The sequence below is a fragment of the Aspergillus fijiensis genome (assembly GCF_003184825.1).
Source record: "Aspergillus fijiensis CBS 313.89 unplaced genomic scaffold BO72scaffold_51, whole genome shotgun sequence".
NCBI classification, from domain to species: Eukaryota; Fungi; Ascomycota; class Eurotiomycetes; order Eurotiales; family Aspergillaceae; genus Aspergillus; species Aspergillus fijiensis.
In genome coordinates, this window is record NW_024469027.1 from 66,604 (window position 1) to 79,938 (window position 13,335).

A 13,335-nucleotide genomic window follows, 5' to 3' on the forward strand; every position below is an offset into this window, starting at 1 on the left:
TTGACACACTCTGAACACTCCCCTCGACATTCCCTGTCTTAGTCCGGTTTTTATCCGCCCAGGGCTGTTCCAAGGTCTTCCCTCCTGAGGATTACGAGTCCCCGTTGTGCTCCGAGTCTTCGCCAACCCCGTCATGCTTCAAACGCAGACCCAGCACGTTTTTTCTCATCAGCATCAGTACCCGCAGGCTGATCCCTCGTGGCTGCAACATCAGCAGCAGCACCACCAAGCCCATCCGCACCAGGCTCAGCAACAGCAGCATTCTTTGGCCGCCCAACAGCATGCCCAAGTTCAGGCGGCCGCTGCCGCTGCCGCCGCCGCTCAACAACAACACTACACCCGGATCGCTATGGCAGGAAATGCCGGTGCTGGTAACCCTTCCCAGGGAGCCGGTGCTGGAGGGTTAGGTGGGGATGGTGCTTTGTCGGGTGCGGTGTCGGTAATGGATGGCGGGATCAGCGACGAGAACCGCAAGGTCTTCATCTGGGTCGCAGAACTCCTGGATCCGAATCGCAGAGAGGCGGCTCTCATGGAGCTCAGCAAGAAGAGAGAGCAGGTTCCGGAGCTCGCGCTGGTGATTTGGCATTCTTTCGGTATGGTCTCGATGCTGGCCTGCTTCACCAATCTGGGTGGCAACTAACATGGTCCGGACCTCTAGGAGTCATGACTGCACTACTTCAAGAGATCATCTCTGTATACCCGCTGTTGAATCCTTCTCAGCTCACTGCCGCGGCCTCGAATCGAGTTTGCAATGCGCTGGCTCTGCTTCAGTGTGTCGCTTCCCACAACGAAACCCGTACTCTATTTCTGAACGGTACGTGGCCCTCTGAAAGTCTCACAGCCATGAAGCACTTCTGACATTTTATCGCTCTTGCTCACATAGCGCACATTCCTCTTTTTCTATACCCCTTCCTCAACACGACGTCCAAGTCGCGCCCTTTCGAATACCTTCGTCTCACCTCGCTCGGAGTGATCGGAGCCCTGGTCAAGAATGACTCCTCTGATGTTATCAACTTCCTTCTCACCACCGAAATCATCCCCCTCTGCCTTCGCATCATGGAGACGGGCTCCGAGCTGAGCAAGACGGTCGCGATTTTCATTGTGCAAAAAATTCTCCTCGACGATATCGGCCTGGCGTACATCTGCGCGACCTACGAAAGATTCTATGCCGTGGGTACCGTCTTAAGTAATATGGTTACTCAACTAGTGGAGCAACAGACTGTTCGACTTCTCAAACATGTCGTACGTTGTTTCCTTCGGTAAGCCTACTTTCTCCGTCATACCCCGCCCCGCATGAATCACACGTGCTAACGGTTGAACAGGTTGAGCGACAACAGCAGAGCGCGGGAAGCTCTGCGACAGTGTCTTCCCGAACCGCTGCGAGATGCGACCTTCTCCTCCGTCCTCCGTGATGACGCTGCCACCAAGCGTTGCCTGGCGCAGCTCCTCATCAACCTCTCGGATAATGTCTCCGACGGCGCACCGGGTGTTGCCATGTAAAAAGTCTCAAAAGCATCTTTTTCTCTTTTGATTTATTACTTGGTATATTTGACCACCTTACGACATGCATGGGACCGGCTCTAGGCGAAACATGGATTACAAGGCGCAAAGTTCGTGGTATGGCAATGCATTGACGAGATGAAAATATAAGATCGAGATAAAAAAACCCCCACCAGAAGAGGATGGAGATGAAGGCGATCAAGAGGGAAGGGAAAAAATCTAGGTAGGGGACCACCGCTTGCGCTTGGGGTTTCTGTGTCCATTGTTATCAAAGGGTTTGCTGTTTTCTATTCGCATTGCCTGGGCTTATCTGTTCTGGGCCTGCTGTGATTTTGTTATAACTTCATTCTTCCCCCCCTGTTTCTCTTTTACATTGCCCCCAGTGTTGAACACTTCTTTTCCATTTCGGTCACAATGGTTTGGCTGTGCGGTGGCGTGGATACGGATGGCGCTATTTGTCTTTGTGCATTTTGCTTCTCCTCTATGATCCCCTTTCCACATCCTCCATCTGAGTGAGATAGACCCTCTTTGAGCGAGATACCAAGATTTAGTTGTTGTTTTTATTCCTCTTTCTTTTACTTTCTGTTGTATTAAGCTGGTTCTGCTTCTGTCTGCTGTGTGAAAACTTCCATCTGGCTATAATGTGTGCAATTGTTGTTGATGGGCTTCATCTTTTTTTTTTCTTTTCTTCTCTTTTATTTCTTCTTTACCATCGCATGCATACTGCCTCTTTATTCTTAGTTCATATCAAAATCTACTATTTACAGAAGCGCAGCCTGCAGCCTTGAACAGAGGGGTGAATCAATATTGGAATGAAGGGCTTATCGATGCGCCACTATCAAACGAACCAAACCAAACCAAACCAAACCACGTCACCTGACCGGGGTCTCGACGCGCCGCAGTGAGACGGACGGGCCTGTGAGCTCATTCATCTCTTCAGCCAGCCCAGCCCCGAACGAACACACGCCCGCCCGCCCTGGCGAACGATTTTCCTGTGTCTACTCAGTAACTACTAACTACCCACCATCCCGTCGATCACGCCCTTGCCCTCCCCTCCGCTTGTTACATTGAGCCACCTTCTGTGCAATTTACTCTCGTGATCTCCCACGTATCATATCATATCATTACTTACGTTCCAACCGATCACAAAATCTCCCCCCTCTCACCGCAGAAGCGGATTCGCCGCTCCCGTCGGAACCTTGTCTTGCGCTGCGGCGCCTTTGATGGTCTTGATCCGCCGTCATGGTATCGCGAAAGCGCGCCCGCTCCGAGGTGGATGCTGCTCCGGAGCAGCCACCTGAGGAACAGGGCCTCCTTCAGAAGCTGCGGAACTGCTGGGAATTTGCGAATCTCATGCAGTACATCGCCATTTTTGGGAAACCTATGAAGATTGATGAGGATTTTGGAATTGAGGTATGGGTGCATCATCCGTGCGGCTGAGGTTCCCTTCATTTATTATTTTTTCTCTTTGGCCCGGGCTGCTCTCGTTGCTATTCTCTAATCCTCCGGTCGCGCTTTCTTCGCAAACAACTGACATTTTGCGCTTCGCGTTTGCTTTCTAGGACCTAGAAAATGAGTGTATGAAGCCGGAGTCGTCAGAAAAACTCCTGGAGATCGGACTTTGTCTCCTCAAATGGGTGTCGTCGCATCGTGGCCTCACGTACGTCACAATCTTGGACCCAACTTACCTGTGTGTTACTGCTGACGCCATGTCCTTGTTGCTCTTAGGTTCGACAACTTCGATGAGTATACGCGACGCCAGTACAACGCGAAGGCCCCCCATATCACGAACCCCTTTGGATATGACGAGGTACCCAATAAGTTCTTGGAGTTTGATGTGTTCTTGAAGCTTCGCGTTCTCCACCAGCTGTCCATTTGGACTTTCTGGAACCCCGACCGCATCCGTGACAAGATGCCGGAACAGCGCGAGTTGGATCAGACACAATGGGTAGGTGCCTCCCTGCGGAGAGATTTCGTGATGCTCAAGTCGCTCACCTTTTGGGTTCCGTTCCTAGCGCATTGAAGAGATAGGCTACGATCGCGATGGACGATACTATTACATCCTGGACGACAACAGACTCTATCGTCGGACCGATCCCCCGATCCCAGCACCCAAGCCGGTCAAGAGCAAGTCTAGGAGAAAGAGCGCCCGGGCGGTCAGAGCGTCCAAACGGAGAAAGGTGACTGGGGCTGACCCTGTGGAAGAGTCCGAAGAGGAGAATGACGGTGCCGCGGACGGGGAAGTTTCCAAGGATCCCTTCGCAGATATGCAGTGGGAATGCATTGCTATCACCCTCTCGGACTACCGGCAATTCCTGGAGACGATCCAAAAGACCAGGGATCCCGATGAGAAGATTCTCCGTGATCGGATTGTGGAGCAGGTCCTTCCCATCATCGAAAAGGAAGAAGAGTCCCATCAGCGACAAAAGGTCAAGCGTGAGAAGGAACTTGCCAACATGCAGCTGCTTGCGGGCGCCAAGCGGTCCAGTCGACTTGCCGGAAAGGCGGAGAAAGAAAGACAAGAGCGCGAGGCTATTGAGGCATCGCGTAAACGGGAAACTGAATTAGCCGCGGCTCTCAAGGAGGAAGAAAGACTGAAGAAGCTTGAGACAGAGAGACGCTCGCGCATCATCACTCGTGAGCAGCGTACCAAGGATCGCGAGCGCAAGCGGATTCTGCACGAAAACGAATTGCAGCGCATTGAGGAAGAGCACAAGAAGGTCGAGCGAGGCGAGAGTCGAGCATCCGAGAGGCATCTCAGAGCTGAGATGGAAAGATACCGGAAGAATCTCGAAGATCTTTCCCAAGAAGATCAGTGGACATTTGATTGCTCGGGCTGCGGAGTCCACGGTCAGAACCTGGTAAGTCTCAAGCGCCGATGATAAGACGCGTCTGCTAATCCAAGGTAGGATGATGGCTCTCATAGCGTCGCATGCGAAAAGTGCAATGTGTGGCAACACAGCAAGTGTCTTGGTATCCCTAAACACGAGGCCGAGCGCGAAGATTTCCATTTTGTCTGCGATGACTGCAAGAGGCGCGATGAGGAGGCGAAGAAGCCCAAGATTCCGCCGTTGAAATTCCGACTCGGTTCCTCAACCTCACCCTCAGGCGCTGCCGACGGCGAGCAGAAGATCAGGGACGCGGAAACATACCCCCTTCCAGCCACGAAACAAGCTCAGTCTACTGGCCCCATGCCTTCAGTCGAATCTCCTTCAAAACACTTACCATCCCTACCACACATGATCTCTCAGACTTCTGATCAATCTCCCTCTTTGCCCCCAGCATCTCCCGAGCGCCGACCCTCGTCTGCGCATGCAGCGCCGTTGAGTTCCCCTCGGGCTCCATTCTCCCCGTCAAAAGGCATGAATGGCTTTACTCCAGCATCCAAGGAACTGCCCCCCAAACTTCCTTCAATGCAGCTGCCGCTTAACGGTCGTGAATCCTTCACTGGCGGCGGTCTCTTTGGACGGCGCCCATCGTCATCTCATTCCGTACACAGCCCAACCCTTCCGTCTCCCATCCAAAACCGTCCCTCTATGTCACCGACCCAGGGCAACCGCGACGTCGGTCCGCTTGCAGGGTTTCCGCCCGGGGCATCGTCGGACCATGTGGCTCCCTGGACACCGCACGGCCAGCATCAGACTCCACGCCCCAACACGGGCAACAGTAATGTCCCGCTGCCCCCACTCAGCAACGGCCGACCGTCCTTCATCGCCACACCTACCGGCGGTGGTGGCAGCCGGTCGTCGCCGCCACAGAGCTCGCACGGCGTGCCCTTCTCCGGGATCAGCCCGACCAAGCAGTCGCCCCGGCCCATGACCTCGGGCAGCATCGCCGGCGCGCCCGTCCTTCCGCCGATCCAGAAACTCGAGCCCAGCCCCAAGTTGATGGGCCGAAGCTCGCCCGACGCGCCGATCCCGCCGCCAATTAAGTGCATGACCCCGGAGCAAGAGGAGCGCCGGCAGAGGGAGAATGCCCTGCGACAGCAGGCGGCGCAACTGAATGGCCAGCAATCGATCATGTTGTCGCCTTCCCTCAACCGCATACCGCCGCTGGGACCACCTGCGGTGGCGCCTAAGCCCGGGACAACCTCTACACCGTCTGGTCCGAATTAAAGGGCATTAGAATCGATTTGTTTTTTTGTCACATTCGTCGCCTGATACGTGTTTGCATTGGACAAAAGCGGATTGGCTCTAAAGCGGATCTTTGATTGTGACTACTACAAGATTCCTTGATCGCTTGAATAGACCTGGCATGTGCCATCTATCCGGCAGGGGTTGTTGTCGTCTGAAGCAGCAGGGAGGGGGGGCGGGCGGTGCTTCATAGGTATGAGCTGACTTAGACTCGTCTTTCTTGTCTGTGAATGCAGCCGGACGTGTCGTTTCATACCTCCTACTACGCACATCTATCTAACTGTCTCCCCAATCTTCTCACTCGTCAGAGTCTTGTGCTCTGGCCTACCTACCTTGTCTTAACACACAACTTCTTTTTTCCACATCTCATTTTGCTTCGACTGGAATTGCTTGGGTTGGCGCACCGGATACAGTTTCTACTTTCCTTTTTGTTTGCCCTTGTGCTCCAAATATCTTCTTCTGGTTTAGAGAGAGGTCAGGGCGTTGCAGGCATTCGGAATAACCAATTACAAACCATAGATAAGGAAAGGGGTGAGGGAGCATATACTGAATTTTATTTTCGGAATCATCATACGCCACGCTTAAAGTTCGCTAGCTAGTTCAGTTCACACAGGGCCTACCTACATTTCAATCAGGAGTATTTCTGTTCCAAGTTGAATTAGATACCTACCAGAAAAGGAAACAAGCTCAGTCGAGTCGGGAACCTTAATGGTCGATTTTAGGGGATCGGAATCACGGCTTCTCCCGCTCGATTAGGCCTGAAGCTTGATAGGATCGGTCCCGCTGAAGCTTTTCTCAGATCGGACCATAGACATTTAACCCATCTAGCGATCGAAAAGAGGGTAACTTTCCGCCGTCATCTTGTGTTCTCCCCGAACTGTATACCGCGTCTACAAGATTTGCGCTTGTGGTATATGGCAGACGAATAGGTCTAGCCTGGTTCATGTCAGGACTTTCGATAGTCGCTTTTCTTCGTTCCCTGCTGACAGCTTGCTCGCACTGCGAATAGTCCAGATAACTAACCAAAAACGAAGCAATGACACACCTGTTTCTGCATATACCTCTTTTCTCTGCCTCGACACGAGTTGCCATACCAAGTACAGAAGTGCGGACCATCTCACCTCCCCGTAGGAAGAGACCTGTCGAGACTGCTGCGCAGCGGATGGATCAGCCGCAGGAGCAATAAACAGCCCAGGGTGAAGTGAAACGACTTCCACGATCTGCACCTAACTATTTGTTTCTTCTTCTGCGCGACAGTCACCTAGCTATAGGTGGACTATTTAGCACGGTGAATAACCTTTGTCAAGCGTCAGCACCTTTTGGTCGCAGTCACATGTCAAATATTCTGCACTGATGAAGTCGGGTCCTGCATCAGGCAGGCCTAACATTCTGCACGCCCGTAACTGCAGGTGGCGGCAGCTAGATTAGCTTCCCCGGGGAAGGGGAAAGGGCGACAGTGATGTAACGGTGGAGAGGGTGGGTGGAAAGCACTGCCGACTGGCAGGACAGGGGAGCGCAGAGCAGGAATAGGGTGGGTGGGTGGGTGGATGGAAGAAAGGACGTTGACGACGACGAGCACGATGGCACGTCCCCTTGCCTTGCGCTTGCCTTGCCTAGGACGGTCTTGTTCGTGCCTCCAGCTGTCTGGATGGGCTCTCCATCGAAGCCCTGTTCCCCGTCTGGATTTGGTCTGCCAGGATCTCCGTCCATCCGCCATCCGGCCGCGTGTCTGTTGTCCCATCCGCCCGACGGCCCCTACGGCCCTGGCCGTGCCGACTATCCCTCCTAACCATACCATCTTGCTAATCTGACTGGTCGGCTTCTAGCGAGCTGGCAACAATTGCAGTGGAGGGGTGGGGGGCGAAAGAATAAGGTAGACGAAAGGCAGACGAATCATGTGCTTGTGATGCTTGTGCAGAATGAACAATAGTCCTGATGATTGGGCCCACCTAGATCTCCGGAGCAAACAGGTTAGTACTCTGTTCTCTCTATCTCTGCATGGCTTTTGATGATTGGACCTTTCACTGCTCCTTGAGGGTCCAGGATCTCCTGCTGCAGATTGGCAAACTAAGGCCAGCAAATGAGAGAGGGGACGAGAGGGGATGAGAGGGGGGGAAAGAGGAGAAAAAGAAACCAGCGACGGACAAACTCATTATGTGAGATGCTGCAGAAGTCCTGCAGAAAAGACATAATAGAATAGTTGCCTTCTCTCCCTCTCTCTCTCTCTTTCTCTCTCTCCACTTTGCTGTGACCCACTTGCTCTGTTCTTGTTTTGTAGTGGTTGCTCTCTTCTCTAGAGCTGGATGTGTATGCGCATACACTGAAGTAGATGGAGAGGGTTTTATGGCGTGATTGGGAGGAGGTCGGTATGATGCACCTGAGATAGGCATGTAGTAGTACTGATCATTTTCAATGAAGGGGAAAGTGAGCGAAACGGAAGGAGCTACTACATACAGCTGATCAGTCGATGGATACCTCAGACGGAAGGAAGGAAGGAGGGAGGGAAGGAGGGGAGGCAGGGTCCTCTCGGCAAACCCATCCGACAAACTCTGCGAAAAACAATCTCATTCATTATTGCCGATCAGTAAGGGTAAGGGAGGGGAGGGGAAAGATCGTGCTATGTCGTATGCTCTTGGCTTAGGCACATACAGTATAAACTACATGCCTGACAATAGTTAACGTCCTCCCACGCACTGATTTCTAATTCTGGGATGTTGGGGGGTGCGCCTCGGGTGGGGGAAGAGATAAGCTAGGACTTATGTCAATGATATACTCACGCATATTCGATCTCTATGTACAGTAGATATACAGGACAGTATTCTAGCTACATCTCCTCTAAGTATACGATGGTGCAGTAGTATAGTACATATGTACATTTCACAGCGAGACCTGCAATGATGCATCCAAAGGGTGTCCTATATGTTCCTATATGTACTACAGTGCACCTCTCGAAAAAACGAATCTACTTGCAGCCAACGTACTCCGTAGTTAGAACCCCCCTTTTTGAGGTTACCAGGTCAATCGATACATAGACAATATGCACAGTATCTTTTTTCTCACCTCCTCCTGCATGCAGCAGTAACCGCCAGCACAGCGCATCTCATCGACAACAAGTATACTCAAAAATTAGGTAGGTGGAGAGAGTATGACTGCATGCAGCGATCTCCGACTCGGAAATGTACTGCCTAATAAAGCCGGCGAGCATCTGATTGGCGGCAAAATCCGGCCTGGGCATCAAACGGGTATAGCCTCTTCTCGGCTATTGCTCCAGCTGTTTAGTTGCTGTGGTTGCATTTTGCTTTTTCTTGGGGCTGATCGGTTTAGGAAGGAGTCTTATGTCCGGCGAATCTGAAGTATGAATAACGGTGTGCTGTACATGTCGGAAAGGAAGGAGAATGTCAGAGCCAGGGGGAGGGGGGAAGGGATGAATCATTGATGGGGTATAGTCCGGTATAGAGTTAACTTTTATGTGCATACCTATGCCTACAGATCTACCGGTAACTTATACTATACTCTCTGAAACTGTTTGGGCGTACAAGGTGATTGTTATCGTGTTATAAAATTTCCTCGCACCTGGAATACAATGGGAAGGAAGGGGGAGGCATGACTTCGTGCTACTAGTGAGAAAGAAAGTCAGAGCTAGTAGCTTGGGTGATTGAGTTCGGGATTTGAAGCTTTTCTGCTGCTGCTGCTCTCCGCAGCTTTGAGAACAAAGCCCCCTACCAAGGTAGCTAACTAGTATTAACATACGTAGTAGCTTCAGTCGCTCCAGAAGTGAATTTCTCTTTTTCATTTCTCTCTCTTCTTTTTAGAACAAAACATCTGCTGGTCATCCAAGAATGGTACGATGGACGGGGGACAGTGATGACCTCAGCCGTCATATTCGGGAACTCGGGTCACTACCGCCCCTACCAAAAAGCACAAAAAAAAAAGGAAAAGGAAAAGGGAGAGGAATGCCTCGTAAAACTTACTTACTTTTTCTTCCCTCTCAAGCGAAATCCCCGGTATGGAGCTCCCTCCAAACCGTGAAGGGGTGAACATGGTCTCGACTCTCGGGTCCTTCGGAATGTCCCGACTGGTGACGGCCTCGTAATTTTATTTCGTCTGGTAGACTACCGGTAGACTAGAAGATAGCGTCAGAGAATTGAGGGTTAGTTAGTCTAAGACTTGAAGCGCTACATTGGCGGCAAAGCTTAGGGCTATGCGAAAGGATTGAATAGAAAAGGGTAAAAAAAAAGACATACTATCAGTCCGGCCGAGATGGATAGTATGAGTATCACCGTAGGATCATAGTGGTCCCCACCCGTCACATTCCTTCGCTCCATAATTCCAATATACGACTACGGTACTCCGTAGATAAGTTAAGTCGACTTGTAGGTAGCACTTGCAGCACGCAAGCTAAATTTATTGTAGGGAAGGCGGTACCACCTCTCGTGCTATACATACAGCTCACAGTACTGAGGAATATCTATCAATGTCTGAGATTTGAGATCGGTCTCCTTTTTCTTGTTGCTTTTTTAATGTCCTTTTGAGCTCCTCTTCTCCTGAACTATCCGGTTTTGCGCAATGGAGTATGATAAGCAGGACAGGATCTCCCGGATTGGAACTATGCATAGATAGCACCTCATCACACTTAAGTAGACGTTAGATTGTCAACCCATCGCATGATTTACCGAAAGGCGTGTAGCCCCAGAGCCCAGCGCAGCCCTACCTGCTAAGTAGCTTCGGTCGGAATACTTTGAATACGAGTAAGTTAACGCTGGCAGGCGCAGAACCGAAACCAGAGGGGGGCGCCTCTCCAGCCGACGGTCTAACTATCCCAAGCGGGTAAACAGTCGAAACCGCCTGCGCCGCAAGTGGGGTAAAGGGTGGATAGTGGGTGTGGGCTCCACATTCCTGTCTCTTCCCCCCGTCCCGAGCTGGGTGCGCTTTTCGATCATTTGGCAGCCAGACCCATATTTGGTTCTTCTTCTCCTTAATATTTTTCTGTGTCTCTCCATCAATTCCTTGTCTATGAGCTGTGGAAAGGTGATGAGGTAGTTAGTTGGTTAGTCAGTTACTCCGTAGTGAATTCCTAAGAAGATAGCTATGTAATCACAGCTCTGTGCCTCCCTCTCCAGCTACAAGCGAAAGAAGTCCAGCTGCAAGTGAACAAATTTCACCTCCCTGAAACCACCTACCTTACCTACTCTACCCCGTCTGTATGTACAGGGCACTACACTCAATAAGAAACATGATTACGAGCAAGAACCACCTCCTCCACAATACCTGCATACACAACCAATCCCCCCCTCCAAATCACCCAGAAACTAAATCGTATTCCCCCACCAAAAAAACCCCGGACAGTAAGTCAACGAAGTATGATTTGTATTCTGGGTGTGGCTAGCCTATGGACATGCCCAAAAACCCACGATCAAGAAGATCTCGTCCACCCGTACTCCGGTACGGCAGAAACGCCCGAACCACATACTACAACACACTACACTACCAAACTCAAGCGGCTGCTTGTCTTTCTGTGTGTGATTTCATCAGCCTTGCGACCTCCTCCCCCCTCCCTTCTTCCTCCTCCCAAGGAAAAAAAGAGTTTCGATGAGCGAGCCCCCCCTCCTTCCGGCTCACTCAATGAGTTTCCTCTGAGTTTTCTTTCTCTTTTCTCTTGATTCAATTATTATGATTCTTTTTTTGCTTTGCTTTGCTAAGGTCACTCACTCACTCACTCTGCCTTCGCTGTTCCCTACTCGATTCAGGCTACGCTTAGCCACGGGTAGCTAGCTAGCTACGGCAATCATTGATTAGGTCCAAAAGGTGAACATACGGTAGTAGACAGATACTGTACAGAGATAACCATCGAATCCCGCGGAAAAACAGTGTCCATCACAATTGACCGACGACTAAGAAAAGATAGGACATTTGGGGGTTACGAGATTAGGCAGATTAACGCGCTGTGATATTACGTGGAGGCGTGCGACGATCTACGTCGAGAGACTTTTAGGGGAAAGGGAAGGGGGGAGGGGAGCGAGGAAGAATTGATCTAGAAGACTGGGGCTGGGTGTCTGATCGCGCGCGCGTCTCTGGGAAGTTTTAACTTAATGTTGATCCGCATAAAGTATCCCGTACGATTTACGGTGGAAGTTCTAGATAGATCGATGGAAAGAAAAAAAGAAAGAAAGAAGTGGTGAGATTAGACGAAACGGCCAATCTCCCACAACTTAATTGTTAGTGCTCTATACACTGACTATCTAATGGTCAGCTACGTATGTGGGAGAGGTAGAGAGAGAGAAGGGGGGGCAGAGAGAAGAAAAGCATAAAATAAGATTTATTTACGCCACTCTGGACGCCTGGGGAAAGCACAGGCGAACCGTGAGCGCACTTACATGTACTACTCTTCTGCCTCGGTCGATGTCCTCGTCTACGGCAGGCTATGAACTGCAGAGGGAGACGTATGTAGTTCAGAGCTTTTACCGCTCTCCTCGTGGGATGGGGGTAGGTACGATGTTGAATGTGTTGTGGATGGAGATAGGGTTGCGTTGGGAGTCAAGAGATCATCTGGGCTGCCGTGCCTTGGCTTGGGCGAGAGAGGGGGCTAGACTGCTGTTGCTTCTCGCGAGGCACTGTTCTTGAACAGTGAGATGTGGAAGTACTGCGCCTCCCCGGACTTCCCGTCCATAAGGAGTCCGTATGGACGTTCGTACAGGACTTGGGAGCAGAGAAGAAGCCCTCACCCCCCAAGCTGTAGGCTAAAGTAGCATGCGTCAGTCAGCTATGCATTTTATTCATGACATAATGATGATCATGTATGCTCCCCCATTCTCCCCACCCATACTGGGTCGAAAAGCCTGACGGCTGGGAGTCTCTCACGAATGAAATGCAAGTTAGCTACCTCGGAGGGGGGGTGGGGGGTTGTTCATACCTCGTAAGATATCTTGCGCGCTTTACGAAGACCGTTCAATTGGGTAGACACCCTTGCATGCCGAGGAAGCTGGACTGCTGGGGACTGGCCAAGGGCTGAGTGTACTCGATACGGCCGTTTCCCCAACTTTTGCGCGGCACACGAGGTAACAGTCTATTGCTCGCACCCGGCATTAACGAATCATTGACGCAATAAATCTTGGGGTGCTTCAAGGTCGTACCTCTATCTGTGCGGCACTGATGCCATGACTTTGGTAGAGCACTGGGATTAGGTATGGAGGTCATGTCGAAGAACTTGTGCTTCTAGATGCGGTCCGGATATGGACACGGGAAGCGAAAAGGGAGTACCAACTTGACGTTTAGCCCTGGAAAAGGGAGGACGGGCGATGCAGTGTGCTATGCCTGAAGCTCATTGGGCTGCCCTGATGGACTCCGGATCACCGTTCCTGTCATCGTTGTGGAGTCAGTCATCGACCTATGACTCGTTACGTAACTTATCTTGAGCAAGTCCTGATGTCAGTATACTTGTCTAGTGGACGGTCTTACTGTGCCTAGCGAGATCAGAGCAGTAAAGTGATGACTGCTATGTGGCGTGGTTTATGCACTTACCGGATTCGGATTCCTGGCAATAGCTTCTTCTCCTATGAACTCGATAGGAGAGCAGAGTCGTTTGTCGACGCGTACTTCGTACCTGGGCCCCACCATGTGGTGTCCACTTCGGAAATTGCTACTCCATGTAAGGTGAATCAGCATCGGATAACTGGTATAACGAATAGGGCAACCACGACGAGTT

At 51.2% G+C, this 13,335-nt stretch overlaps 2 protein-coding genes across 2 annotated transcripts; both read left to right on the forward strand.

The window, feature by feature from the left end:
* Window positions 1-133: 133 nt before the first annotated feature.
* BO72DRAFT_385224 (Rcd1-like cell differentiation family protein) lies at window positions 134-1,500 on the forward strand (the record flags this gene model as incomplete). The annotated part of the gene is made up of 4 exons (XM_040941578.1): window positions 134-593; window positions 659-814; window positions 884-1,259; window positions 1,323-1,500. 4 exons carry the CDS (start codon window positions 134-136, stop codon window positions 1,498-1,500), a joined length of 1,170 nt encoding a protein of 389 aa, XP_040798201.1.
* Window positions 1,501-2,742: 1,242 nt separating this feature from the next.
* On the forward strand, window positions 2,743-5,615 carry BO72DRAFT_385197 (putative PHD finger domain protein; the record flags this gene model as incomplete). Its single annotated transcript, XM_040941576.1, has 5 exons — window positions 2,743-2,913; window positions 3,063-3,160; window positions 3,229-3,448; window positions 3,516-4,361; window positions 4,410-5,615. The coding sequence occupies 5 exons, from the start codon at window positions 2,743-2,745 to the stop codon at window positions 5,613-5,615; spliced, it is 2,541 nt and encodes an 846-aa protein (XP_040798202.1).
* Between the last annotated feature and the right edge of the window lie 7,720 nt (window positions 5,616-13,335).